General features: G+C 36.5%; 2 protein-coding genes and 1 pseudogene across 4 annotated transcripts in view; 2 read left to right on the forward strand and 1 right to left on the reverse strand.

The window, feature by feature from the left end:
* Positions 1-1,855: 1,855 nt before the first annotated feature.
* LOC311077499 (microfibril-associated glycoprotein 4-like) lies at positions 1,856-3,552 on the forward strand. The gene is made up of 5 exons (XM_084106034.1): positions 1,856-2,006; positions 2,083-2,292; positions 2,373-2,469; positions 2,550-2,717; positions 3,045-3,552. Exons 1-5 carry the CDS (start codon positions 2,001-2,003, stop codon positions 3,308-3,310), a joined length of 747 nt encoding a protein of 248 aa, XP_083962160.1. The 5' UTR covers positions 1,856-2,000; the 3' UTR covers positions 3,311-3,552.
* A 3,883-nt stretch (positions 3,553-7,435) lies between these two features.
* On the reverse strand, positions 7,436-9,681 carry LOC311069280 (microfibril-associated glycoprotein 4-like; annotated as a pseudogene). The gene is made up of 6 exons (XR_014609563.1): positions 9,666-9,681; positions 9,017-9,192; positions 8,840-8,936; positions 8,580-8,743; positions 7,571-7,734; positions 7,436-7,488 (listed from the first exon to the last, which is right to left on the reverse strand). The product of XR_014609563.1 is annotated as a microfibril-associated glycoprotein 4-like (transcript).
* Positions 9,682-13,561: 3,880 nt separating this feature from the next.
* The window catches only part of dnm2b (dynamin 2b), a 30,289-nt gene continuing 29,486 nt past the window's right edge, over positions 13,562-14,364 (forward strand). For both annotated transcript variants that reach the window (XM_084105963.1, XM_084105964.1), the window contains exon 1: positions 13,562-13,955. In XM_084105963.1, coding sequence (XP_083962089.1) covers positions 13,795-13,955 — 161 coding nt within the window. In that variant the 5' untranslated portion in view covers positions 13,562-13,794. The remainder of the gene's footprint in view (positions 13,956-14,364) is intronic.

The raw sequence follows: 14,364 nt of genomic DNA on the forward strand, positions 1-14,364 counted from the left end.
ATATTTTAAGGGCTTCCTGCCAATCTTGGACGCCATCTTGAAAATTATACCTTTCTAGTAGTCAAACTTTGGTAAACTTTTAGTATGTTATGAAGGACACCTGATACTACGAAAAACAGCTGAGAAACCTTTTGTTAGAATTTTTTTAGGGTTAGGTGTTTTATTTTCATATATGCAGCTGCCTATAAGGTATAACTTAACTAAAGGTATACTACCACTAAAGGTATATCATTGCTAGGCGTCTTCAGGGCTATCATCCACTCGTGAGGCAGAGGCGCTGAAAGGCAGAGGCGCTGGCGCCCTTCTAGCAACGGCGCTGTTTTTTTAAAACATGATTTTGACGACCTCATTAAGTTTTGTTTTATAGAAAACTCTTTTTAAAAGATTTTCGTTTTTTATAAATTGTATCTTAATTTTGATCAATGTTTTATCAATCAATTGCCCGTATTTAATAAATAAGATGCAAATATATGGCAGACAATGTAATAAGGCGCTGGCACGATCACTTGCATTGCATGTGAACTGGAGGGCGCCGAAACTCAGCTTGTGCCTCACAGATTTGAGAAGCTTGAAATGTCTACTTTTAAACGAAAATATTTAAAGGGATACTCCACCGTTTTTTCATATTAAACTATATTATTCCCTTAACTAAGACGAGTTGATAAATACCTCTCTCATCTCAGTGCGTGCACTTAATCGCTCTGGCGCGCGGAGACAGTACTTCTACTTTGATAGTACTTAGCTTAGCCCAGTATATTCAATGGTATCTGACAGCAATGAATTTAGAAGTGACCAAACACATCAACATTTTCCCTATTTAAAAACAGTTACACGAGTAGTTATACGATCAAGTATGGTGACACAAAATAAAACGTGGCGCTTTTCTAAGCGGGTTAAAAAGGATAACTATAATGTATGGCGGAATAGCACTTTTGGGAGTAAATCGACTCAGCGCAGTAAAAAGTCACGCCTGATCCTCTTCCTCTCACTTCTGTCAATAGTGGGATATGGTTGGGATAATTGTTCTACCTGGTCGATAACGCAGAGCAATATGGCAAATATCATGCAGTAAGGTTCTCTCAAAGTAAAGAATGTTCATTCAAAGTTATCTGGCCTTTAACAATGTTCTAAAAAGGTTAGCACAAAATCATTATTTATACATCGTTCATGGAACTTTTTCTGAAACGTTCTAGTTGGACGTTCATTAATATTTTTTAAATGCTACTACTTGTTTCAGAATGTTTAGAGAACTTTCTAAAGCAACATTCACATAATGATAAATGGAATGATATATGATAAAATGGAATGTTTCCTTAACATTCACATAACCAAGAAAAAATGATCAGAGAACATTCAAAATTACGTGTACATAACTTAATGGAACTTTGAGTGTGACAGAGACATTTTACACTTAAAATAAACTGAAACTTTTTGTGGCTGTTTTGACCTTGTATGAACAATGGTGTGCGAGTTAGTGTAAATACCCTTTGCCAACAGGATGGGTTATTTACATAGAGTGTAGATTCTGTTTTTTTAGAATGTAAACTACAGGTAATATGAACTTAATCTTGTAGCCAGACATCTAGAGATTTATAGTAGACATTTACATAAAGACACAGAGGAGGAGTCTGAGAATCTGACAGATATATAAAGAGTGTTTGTGTCAGACTGAACAACACAAACGGTGAGTTACTGTTTTATTCTTCATTTTCCATTTATCAAATTTTTTGAAAATTAACTAAATGTAAAAATAGACATTGTATGAAAATGTTTCTGTTATTTTTGTCTAGATCAGTGGTCAAACACACCTGATTCAACTCATCAGCTCATTAACAGCTCATTATCACATGGGTTAATGAGCTGATGAGTTGAATCAGGTGTGTTTGATTAGGGAGACAAAGAAAACGTGCAGTGTTGGGGGTACTCCAGGACAGGTTTGGGAACCACTGGTCTGGATAAATCAGACCTCTGCTGTGATCTACTGAGGAGAGATTGAGAAGATGACAGTAAGTTCATCAACAACTCTACATTTCTAGAGAGGGTTTTCAGTGTGATGTTCATCTCTTTCTCTGTCTCGTTTAGTTGATGGTGTTCTTGGTGGTTCTTCTCTCTGTTGTTCTGGTGTGTGGGTACAGTCAGGATGGAGACACGCCGGCCGACTGTTCTGACCTTTATAAAGCAGGAGAAACAGTCAGTGGGATTTACTCCATCTATCCAGCAGGATACATTCCTGTCTGGGTTTACTGTCACATGGTTTCAGATGGGAAATATCAAGACAACGGAGGATGGACGGTACGAGTGTGACTTTAGATCATCAAACACACATCAGAACATGCATTATGAATAATATATTCTATATAAACCCATCACAGGTGATTCAGAGGAGAATGGACGGCAGTGTGAATTTCTATCGCCCGTGGAATCAGTACAAGAGAGGATTCGGGACTGTGGAGAGTGAATACTGGCTGGGTAAGATCTCACCGCGTGTGTTCGTTTGTGTGGACGATCATGTGTTTGGTTGAACATGTTCTTCGTGTGTGTGTGAACAGGGCTGGAGAACATGTACCAGCTGACACGTAACAGAAAGTACATGCTGAGAGTGGATATGGAGGACTTTGAAGGAAGGAAGGGTTTTGCTCTGTACTCGTCCTTCTCTGTGGGTCCTGAATCTGATGGGTATCAGCTGCATGTTTCAGGGTTCAAGAATGGAGGAGCAGGTAGGACACTTTCATTCATACTTCATTTCATTTCTTTACAATTATCAGTTGAGTAATTGTACACAGATTTTTTTTCTTTTTTTTCTTTTTTTTTTTTTTCTTGAAGTCAGTTTCACGGAAATATTCGTGTCCTCTGTAACTGTAAATATTATTTTTGTCTTGTTCTTCAAATTTACGTTATGTAATGAAGTCTTTCCCTTATTCTATTCTGCAGAAATAATTATATCCCATTGACTGTTGCTCAAAAACAAAATGTTCATTTATAACAAAGAATAGGACCCTGTCACATATTGTTAATGCCTTAATTGATGCTCCTCATCTCTGCAGGCGACTCTTTGATCCACCACGACAATCAGAAGTTCTCCACCTTTGACAAGGACCAAGACTCCAATGCCAGTAACTGTGCCAAACAGTATCTCGGGGCATTTTGGTACAAATATTGTCATCTTACCAACCCTAATGGTGTGTACTTATGGGGAGAAGATGATAATGCAATTTATCATTTTGCAATTGGTGTTGTTTGGCAAAGCTGGAACAACAATTTCGATGTCAGTATGAAAACATTCATAATGAAGATCAAAGCCGTGTCCTAGAAACATTAGTGTTTCCAGGAGCAAGCATCTGATATTGTTGTCACTCTCTGACAATGTGAAGGTTTAAAGTTCTTTTCTCTGTCAACTGTAATGGAGTAAATCATGAAAGAAAAAATATCTGTGAATGTTGGTGTTGTGCACTAAACTCTTCCTGTCAATGATTTTTCTTCATTTTTGGTCAGTTTTTCAGATTTACTGTGCAAACAACTTCATACATTTAAAATAAACTGCAGCATTGAATGAGTTATGCCTGTATGCTGATGTCTTAATTTCCACCAAAAAAGATACATGCACAAAAACCGCAGGTTTTTGCTTCCACTCAAACACTTACAACATGGTATAATAAATTATCTGTAGGGTATTTTGAGCTGAAACTTCAGACACATTCTGGGGACACCTGAGACTTCATTACATCTTGTAAAAAGGGGCATAGTAGGTCCCCTTTAAATTCTAATCGCTGAACATGCAGATGCACTTTTGGCAGAGATCGAGGTCTGCACAGGCTTTTAATTGAAGCACGTACCCGAGATCACTTAACCTGACCCGAACCCACCCAAACGGTACTGTTACATTTTCAGAACCCCACCAAAACCCGAAATCTATTTCTCAAAGCTAACACCGTTTTGCAACATGCTGTATTTTAGGACTGCATGCAACAACCAGTAAACAAATAACAGTTTCTCCCAGATACAGTGGCCACCTCAGCAGCAAAAGAGATAAAGCACTTGCCAATTATGAAACAAGTCACAATAATTCCTCAGGAACTCAAACTTTGAACTTCAATACAAAGTTTGCCCAAAGTGTTGAAAACTATCTTACACAAAAAATATAATTCTTCCACAGTGCAGCTCTCCATGCACATAGGGCCTGTGGGCTCGGTCCAGGTACACGCCTCTATTTCCTTGTGCAGTTCAGCCTGAGGGTGGCGCTCTAATGTTGATTGACTGCATGGGCGTCGGAAGAAAAAAAAAAGTGGGTGGGTCCTCCCCCAGAAAAATGTTACTGGAGTAAATACCATTTCATGTAGGCTATTCTGGTCCCTTTTAATTAAAACAAGTAAACTAAACTCCACTTCACGTCGGGCGGTTCTTTGCCTCCAAGTCGTGCATTAAAAATGCACAGCTATCCGTGGATTATCCCGCTAATACCATGGTCATCTGCCCGCAATGACAATTTAAAGCTGTTATTGATGTTTGCAACGCAATATTTGACTGGAAAGGTAAAACGGGCGGTTACTTGCGTCAGTTGCGGCTCGTTGAGAAATATAATGTAGCGATTCAGCGGAGTTTAATTTATTAGGGAATTCCCTAATAATTGTATTTGACTGACAGCGCTATGAAAAGACAAATGCGCTGAATCAGAGACGGTAAAAGTAAGTGGGTCCAATATCATTGGTCTTAAAAAGTGGGTGGGTCTTGTCCCACCCATATACAATGGTTCCGACGCCCATGATTGACTGGCTCAAAGAACACACAGGTATGAAATGTTATCTCAGATTTACCTTAATATGGTAATTATTGTTTAAAATCTTGATTTAGAAAGTTATGAGTTAAGGAATTCGGGTGAGGAAAACAAGCCATGTCCATTCTCACGACAAACAGACATTTACTGGCTGTTCACACAGCCTATAGACACAAAGGTTTTTATACAACGGTGTAATATGATTTAATAGAATAGCATAATACATACTGCTGTCTGATATTAGTTATGATATTAATGTTCATTTTTTTTCCATTTTTATTTATAGTATTTTTCAAGCAGTTTTGGAATGTCATTTGTTATTTACCTTTTATATTCCTTGTCAGCAAGCATGACAGTAATAAATGAAACAGAATAGTATGAACTGACACTTCATTTATCCAAGTTCTTTCACCATGAACAAAAAAAGAGCTGGTCTTGGGCATTAAACTGGTGTTAAAAAAAGGCCCAACTCCAGCCCTGCTGAAACCATATATGGAGAAAGTCAGAAATGCATGTGGCCATATTTTATCCATCCTTATCCATCCTGGACCACGGCAAAGCTCTGCCTATTTGCCGCCTACTCACCAAACACATGATCATTCTGGGACGTATTGGGAGAAAGCTCACCAAAACCTCAGTTGTTCTAACTAACACTTTTTAGTTAACTTTACTAAATGTCTCAACTTAGTTGTAAAAATGCAGTAATCTATACTATTCACATATTATGTCTTGGTTACTCAGAAAACCCAAGTTAATATTAAGTGATTGGTTTGGGTGTGATTTTTTTGAGGCTGGGCAATTCTTAATAGACTTTTCACTCATGTCCTCCACTTCTGCAGTTTTCCTTCTCTGTTTGCACTCACTATTTTCCCAAAGTCATCTTGAATGTTGAATTGTCAACAACTGAATAATTTGAGAGAACATCACATAAGATTTTAAAAGGTGACCTAACTTCTGACTTGAATCAACTATAGTTAATGATTTAGTCAGAAGTTAGACCTTTTAAAAGCAACCTATTTATAACTTCCCTTCATGTCGTCTAATGATTTTTCTTTTTTTTTAATTGCCAACAATTATGTCATAAAATCCTTGTGAAACTTTAATTGGGTTGATATAATCCCTTTATATTTGTGACAATATCTTGCAATTGATCATGTTTGAGTCACACACAGACTTCAACATTCAGCATGCAAATAAATCTAAATATCAAGTACTCTCTACAGTTCTTTTTTGTTACTAGAACTCTTGTGTAAGGGAACTATACTAACTAAGCATTTGTCAGTACAACAAACTATTCATACTATATTTTTAGGCAATCGGTTTGCATGCTCTAAGTAAGTCTAATTAATTTGATTTTACAGTGTTGCTGCATTGTAACAAAACACGCAGATTATGCAGGAAATCGCAGTTTGTTAATTCAACAGTATTCGTGCACCACATTTTGGACCGCTAAAGTGATGTAGAGTGTGACAAAATGAAAAGTGAGTGTCTTGATGAAATCTGAACACAAGTAGATACTGTAGTGCATCCTGGGCTGACCACTTGTGATAGGATCATGATCTTAGGAAGCGGGGTTGTTGCCAGTGGATATACTACATGTACATTACATGTCATAAAGGTGCGAGAGGTCATAGTGATTAATAATTCCAGTCTACATGTACAATACTCAACTGCTCCCACGACTCCAAACTCATATAATCAATTAATTGAGCGTGATCCCACAGAATTCCTCATTTAGTGTTTCTGTTGTGGAAATAAACACTTCTGCATACAGGCATAATGCTTTCACAATGTTGGAGTTTATTTAACATTTAGGAAGTTGTTTGGATAGTAAATCTGATGATCCATCAAAAAAAGAAAAATTACTGACATTGAACCGACATAACGCTTGCATGAGGGGGTTTAGACATTGATGCTGCTAATAAAAAAGAATACTAAGTAATTTTTGTTGCTCATAAGTTCTGGAGAGAAAGAGAGTTGTCACCGAACAAATATGAAACTTTCTTGTGCAGAAGTGTTGAGTACCTGTGTCTGCATACACTATCAAATGGAGTATACTTTAAAAGCCTATGTTTTCGGTTATATTAGCGTTCACACTAGTGGACTGTTTGTTTTAAGTACATGATGCTGTTTTGTCATCTACCAACTGAAATGCGTATGCTCTTTAAAGCAGGATGGATTCTGATTGGCTGTCAATATTTCTATCATTCATCAGCTGGAAAAAAATCAATTAAAAAAGTAATTCCAACAATATCAATTCTCAGTGCTGTTGTCATTATAGTTGTGGTGTGAACTCTGCTATTCTTTTATATTTATATTCTCCATCTTTATCGTTATCTTTATTGTTATCGTCATTGGTGTGAATGGGCCTTCAACGTTACAACTGGAGTATACAGTACTTTGGGCTTTAAACTTTCACATTTGTTATATAGTAATAATAACATGTTTGCTCCTGGAAATACTGCTGTTTCTAGAATACACTTTTGATCTTCATGCTGAAGGACTTCATACTAACATCATAATTCCCTTTCCAGCTGTACCAAGAAACACCAATGGCGACATGAAACCCCGTAAATACATACCCTTGGGGTTTGTTCCGTGACAGGTTTTGTACCAAAATGCCCCGAGACGCCTTTTGGCACAGTTAACTTCATGGAGGTCTTGATATTTGTCAAAGGTGGAGAACTTGTGATCGCTGTGGTAGGTCAAAGAGTCGCCTGCAGAGAGGAAGAGCTTTGTAAACAGGATTAACATAATATATATATACATATATATATATTAACACGGCAACATGAGTACCATCTTCTTCCCATAAATACACCATACACCATTGGGGTTTGTTCTGTGACAGTCTTTGTACCAAAATGCCCCGAGATACTGTTTGGCACAGTTAACTTCATGGAGGTCTTGATCTTTGTCAAAGGTGGAGAACTTGTGATTGCTGTGGTGGGTCAAAGAGTCGCCTGCAGAGAGGAAGAGCAGAGAGGAAGAGCTTTGTAAACAGGATTAACATAATATATATATGAGGGTTTTCATTGTTGGGGAGTATCCAACTACATGTAGCGATGCCACTAACTTAACTACATTTTTCAATAGCTTGGGAGTAGCTGAGTTGCTGTTAAAACATGGACGTTTTCCAGTTGCTAACTACTTTTTTCAGCAAGTAGCGGTGTAGCGACCAAAAGCTACATTACGTTTTATCGTGTGTACATTATCGTGTGTTACCACCATCTATTGTTATATCACGCATCGTGCAGCTTTACAGTTCGACATTTGTAGCAATTTTAGTGTGAGTCTGTGAGATATAGGCTACATTTGAGTATTGTATCTTTGTATATAGTTTACAAAATAAAACAGTACTCTTTGAAGTCATAATTGTATTGCATTGCATTGTTTTAAACCCTACATTTTATTCTTCAAATATTCTTCATTAACAATTTTTCAGTTATTTGTAATATACAATGTCATTGTAAAAATATTAGCTTGTCAAACTAGTTTCAGAGTAGCTTTTTCAACTCTGAGGGTCTTGTTCCTACTTGGTTAGCCAGTTTCATAATAAATAAGCAATTTTCCTGTCAGAAGCCTTAATTTTACCCAGCTAATGTGTTATCAGAGCGACATGTCTGACATCTCACACTACTACAGATTTCAGAGATTATTGTAAGTTTTCATAACATTTACGAATTTAACCCACATTTAAAGAATGAGACATTCATTATATTTAAAAACGGAATAATCAATCTGATCCAAATTGAGGGCATGTGCATGATCAAGTGAGCATTTACACCTTTGAATGAAAGTGTCCTACCTGCTCCTCCATCCTTGAACCCTGAAACTTGTAGTTTATATCCAGCACATTCACAATCCACAGAGAAGGACGAGTACAGAGCTGAACCCTTCCTTCAAAGTCCTCCAGATCCACTCTCAGCATGTACTTTCTGTTACGTGTCAGCTGGTACATGTTCTCCAGCCCTGTTCACACACACACACACACACACACACATGAAGAACATGTTCAACCAAACACATGATCATCCACACAAACAGACACACTCTGTGAGATCTTACCCAGCCAGTATTCGCTCTCCACATTCCCGAATCCTCTCTTGTACTGATTCCACGGCCGATAGAAATTCACACTGCCGTCCATTCTCCTCTGAATCACCTGTGATGGGTTTATATAGAATATATGATTCATAATGTATGTTCTGATGTGTGTTTGATGATCTAAAGTCACACTCGTACCGTCCATCCTCCGTTGTCTTCATCTTTCCCATCTGAGACCATGTGACAGTAAACCCAGACAGGAACGTCTCCTGCTGGATAGATGGTGTAAATCCCACTGAGCTTTTGTCCTGAGTTGTAGACATCAGAACAGTCGACCGGCATGAATTTACAGTCACTGCCCAAAACACCATCAACTACAAGAGACAGAGAGAGAAAGAGATGAACATACTAAGTATTTAGTGGTTTCGGGTAACAGGGACACAATGAAGGAAGCAGATGAACTTACTGCCATCTTCTCAGTCTCTCCTCAGTAGATCACAGCAGATAGGTTTTATCTAAATAAAAGAAATATAAAAATAAACATAAAATGCACTTTTATATTTCATTTTCTGAAAATTGTACAAATGCTCTATGAGATAAATGAACAATACAACAGTAACTCACCGTTTGTGTTGTTCAGTCTGACACAAACACTCTATATATATCTGTCAGATTCTCAGACTCCTCCTCTGTGTCTTTATAACATCTTTACGACATAAATGTCCACTATAAAGCTCTAGATCAGACGTTGGCAACCCATGGCATAGTCCCTAACACATGATAATAGCTAAAGAGGTGTATGTATTTAATTTAAATAAAGTCTCTCAAACTTACATATGGGACGTACATTCTGAGGTAATCATTCCTCATGGTCACACAGCCTATTTTATTAAGATAGGAGCTATAAATACTAATAAAGTGTGAGATTTTAACCTTCACTAGTGTGCAGATCTGACAAAGAGGGAGAACCATATTTGACGAAGCCACCAAAACAAAGAAATATATAGCCTACATATACATACAAATGCAAAAATACATACCTATGTACACATACATACACATATGCACACAAACATGCACATATGCTCTCATGCACACATACATACATAATCTCTTACTAAGGGCATTAATGAAAGAAAAGGTGCATTAGTGAAAAAGAAAGTACAGGTCATACATCAGGGAAACATTTACATTGGTCACAGGATTGCAAGTAAATTAAAAGGGCTGACTTAAAGAGTGGAAAGGAAGAGATGGACCTTAAGGAACAAGGTAAGCTGTTCCAATCAGAGGGGGCTTTGAATTTAAAAGCACATCTTCTGATTTCTTTAGATATATTTGGGACAGAAAAAAAGAGATGATTAAGGTGTCTCAGGCCATAAGTTGACCTACTGTATATAGGACTAAATGTTGCTTCAAATAAAGAGGATAATTAAAAAAGATACATTTATAGACAAACTGAAACCAGTGTAGCTGTCGTCTGGCCTTTGGTGATAAGAGATTCAATTGTTGGTACATATGACAATGATGGGTTAGAAATCTCAACACAAATCGACAGAGACTGTTATAGACAACATTTAAGGATTTAAGATGTGATTCTGTTGTACTCATATAGACAAATCAATAATAGGAAATAAAAGCTGAGTTACCATTCTTAATCTAATCAATTGTGTGAAGCAATTAATTGAACGGTATAATAGTCTTAAATTATAATTTACTTTTTTCACTATAGAGTCAATATGAGGCCTGAAGGAGAGGCTGGAGTCGAGCCACAGGCCCAGATATTTAAATTCCTCAACATTCTCCATAAATGTACGGTGTACCATCTGAGAATTTAATTGTTAGACTATTACCTTGGTTATGTCAGGCAGACCTAGTGGAGAATAACATACCACTGTAAAAAGTGAACAGTTGGATCAACTTAAAAAAATTACTTCAATTGGTAACACCTAAAGAAATTAAGTTTTCTCAACTTAAATTATCACATTTTATCGTGAAAAACGTGATAATTTAAGTTGAGAAAACTTCATTTCTTTAGGTGTTACCAATTGAAGTAATTTTTTTTAAGTTGATCCAACTGTTCACTTTTTACAGTGTATATATGACTTACTTTTATTCAGTATAAGTCCATTATCCGAAAACCACTTTTGAATAGTATTAAAATCAAGTTGCAGTGAGGATTGAATCGAATTAATATCACGTTTTGAAGAATAAATAACTGTATCATCAGCATACAAGAGAATTTGACTGTCAGAGCACATTTGTGGGAGATCATTAATGAAAATAGAAAATAAATGAAATGGACTGTTCAGAGAGACCAATGTTATATAATTTATCAAGGAGAATATAATGATCAACCAGATCAAACGCTTTGGTGAGATCTATAAATATTGCTCCAGTGGACATATTATTGTCCAAAGAAGATGTAGCATCGTTAATAAATTTTGTAAGAGCAGTAGTGGTGGAGTAATAGTTTTAGCAGTAAACTATTACTTTTAGCAGTAGTAGCAGTAGTTTTAGTAATTGGGCCTAAAACCTGATTGGTTTGGAGAAAAAATAGAAAACTCATTAATGTATTTAAACAGTCTCTTAAATATAATTTTTTCAAACACTTTTACATTACTAATAATTGAGATTGGTCTGTAATTATTAGGATCAAGAGGATCACCACTTTTGTATAAAGGTGTTACTCTAGCACACTTCCACATGACTGGAACTTTGCAAGTAGATATAGATAAATTAAATAGATCACATAATGGATATGCTAGAACATAAGAGGCAATCTTAATAAACTTTATCTACAGACCATCTATACCAACACCACTTCCAGATTTAATTTCGGAGACTGCCTGCTGTACCTCAGTGGGAAGAATTGTGGTAAATGAGAAAGAACTGCTACATTACTATTTACGGGGTTTGGAAATGTTATTGCTTACTGTTATTAGTTACCCATTATAAATGTGGTTTGGATTACTTTATTTGGATAACTTTATCAATGCAAGGCAATTTTGTTTAAGTTGATTAGTAACTAATTGAATTAAACATTTTACCTCAGTAATACAACTAAATACAATTACAATAAATCAAACTTAATTATTTGTTCTGTGACTACAGATTTTAACATTCATTGCTGGGGGAAAACATATCCTTTTAATGTAATCTGTACAAGTAGTTCAAACTAATATCATTTGAAGAGTTCAGATGCAAAAGCGCCATCTGAAATGTTCCTCTAAAATGATCAATTTTATCAAGCTTGTATATTTAAGTTCAGTAATTTCACTTAAATGCCCATGAAAATTACCTATTAATTGTCATTTAAGTGAAATTACTGAACTTAAATATACAAGCTTGATAAAAATGATCATTCAAGACAATTTCAGATGGCACTTAGGCTTTTGCATCTGAACTTAGTTCTGAACTCTATCTGACATATAGCCTACTGTAAAGCTTCATTGTTTAACACTTCACTTAAAAAATGTATATGAATTTCTTTGAATTTTTACTGAATTGCAATTTTGCTTCCTTTAATTCAAATTCGAATTGTAATTCTAGATCCTGTTTTTGACATCAATTCCAATTCAATTCAATTCTGAATTGTGCACAAGCCTGATGACAACGCAGTCCTGAAGTGTCAACTAGTCTCTCCCCTGTAATGGTGTTGTGTAAGTAACTAATGATCTTCGCAACGAAAGTGAATCAATCAAAACTAACTTTAGCTGTAAACAGTTTTGTAAAGCCAAAACAATCTCTGTTACTTTAATTTCCTACTATCAATGTAAAGCTGCTTTGAAACAATCTATATTGGTAAAAGCGCTATATAAATGAAGGTGACTTGACTCACTAAATCTGCCAAATTGTCTTGTATTTCACCAAGTGAATAAAGCTAGGACCATAAACAATGTTTGCATTGTGACATTACTGTGTTCTGTATATTATAGTTTATAATTATTTTACCCTATATATATTTTTTATACATTCCACTTTAAACAGGCTTACATAAGAAGAGCGAAAGATCACACAAAAATAACGGTTAAAAGAACCATGAAAATAAGGCGGAGCTTAAGGAAGGGCCAGTTCTGATGAAAATATCATCACGATGCAAAACATATAAATAGTCTTATCTTTATAGCACTTTAACACTATTTATTTTTACTTTTGATTTGGGGAGAAATATTACCTTGACATTTCCGTGTGAGACAGTAATTAGCCTAAGTGACTGTCAACACACGCGTAGCCTAAATTAGCCTACCTGACAGACATAGGCTACAGCTGTACAGTTGTCACTAATATCACCTCTTGAGTATTAGCCTACTAAAGTATTTTATGTAGCCTATGTAATGGAAAAAGATTAAACTGATAATAGCTGTTCGAACGCCCCACCCTTTTTTGTGTGTTATTGTTTATGTGTTTTTTGTTTTGTTTTTTTTATTGCATAACATAACAATAACAACATACACATACAGAGGACCACAATGTATTCAACTATTATATATCTATTAAATTCAAAATCGCATCAAAGGAAACAGAATAAAACCATAAAAAACGAATAAAATACAAATAAATTATACAGGGGATAACTTACAAAAAAATCCAAAAAGGAAAGGATTCAAAAAGTCTATACATCCGTTTCGCTTTTTTATTTCTTGCATCTTTTAATGCCTCAATATGAATATAACGCCCCACCCGTTCCCCTCTCCGTCTAGTGTTTGATTGACATCAGCAGTGGCCAATAGGAACGCGCGGTTTGCACACAAGGGCTGTTCTTCTGAACTTTATGGTGGTCTGCTGACCGGATAGGAAAACTTTCGGCCTGCCTACGTTTTTCTCTCTGTCTGACAACTGGAGTTTGACATATTGAGCCGGTTTTGTTTGTGTTTGTGGGTTTGGGTTAGTGTTAAAGCCTTTTATTTTGAGTCAGCAAGTTATGAAGTGATCGGTCGAGTTTCTCTGGGGTTTGTGGTGTTTGACCGAAGCTCGTCATGGGGAACCGCGGGATGGAGGACTTGATTCCCCTGATTAATAAACTGCAGGACGCCTTCAGCTCCATCGGCCAGAGCTGTAACCTGGAGCTGCCGCAGATCGCGGTGGTGGGCGGCCAGAGCGCCGGGAAGAGCTCGGTGCTGGAGAACTTCGTGGGCAGGTGACCGTGCGGCTAATTCGACATGATAAAACACAGCCTTTTGTGTAAACAACACTGAAATAGGACAAATACTTATTCAATTTGAGAGACAAATGTTCTTGAACTTGAAAATGTGTGCCCCACCATTAAAACTCAAATGATCCGTTGAAGCGGTCAGTGATCAGAATGTCACCGCTAGTCAAAAATTAACCATTTCAGAGTGTTGCTGTGCTCTAAAAATGATAGTTAACTCAAAAATTAACATTAAAGGCCCGTTCACACACCAAGAACTATAACTTTATCAAATATAGACCGGTTACAGCACAGAGGAACCAGAGCCATAGAGGAACGATATCGTTGGAACCACTTTATCAACGGTTTTTTTTATTTTTCAGCTGATAAACAAACAAATATTGACAGCCAATCAGAA

Source organism: Abramis brama, assembly GCF_963993115.1.
Source record: "Abramis brama genome assembly, chromosome: 2".
In the NCBI taxonomy this organism is placed as follows: domain Eukaryota; kingdom Metazoa; phylum Chordata; class Actinopteri; order Cypriniformes; family Leuciscidae; genus Abramis; species Abramis brama.

What these genes read in the sequence shown, in the direction of transcription:
- LOC311077499 (XM_084106034.1), top strand. An exon ending in AAGACAACGGAGGATGGACG is followed by an intron (nt 2,293 to 2,372) that starts GTACGAGTGTGA and finishes AACCCATCACAG; the next exon opens with GTGATTCAGAGGAGAATGGA. An exon ending in GTTCAAGAATGGAGGAGCAG is followed by an intron (nt 2,718 to 3,044) that starts GTAGGACACTTT and finishes TCATCTCTGCAG; the next exon opens with GCGACTCTTTGATCCACCAC.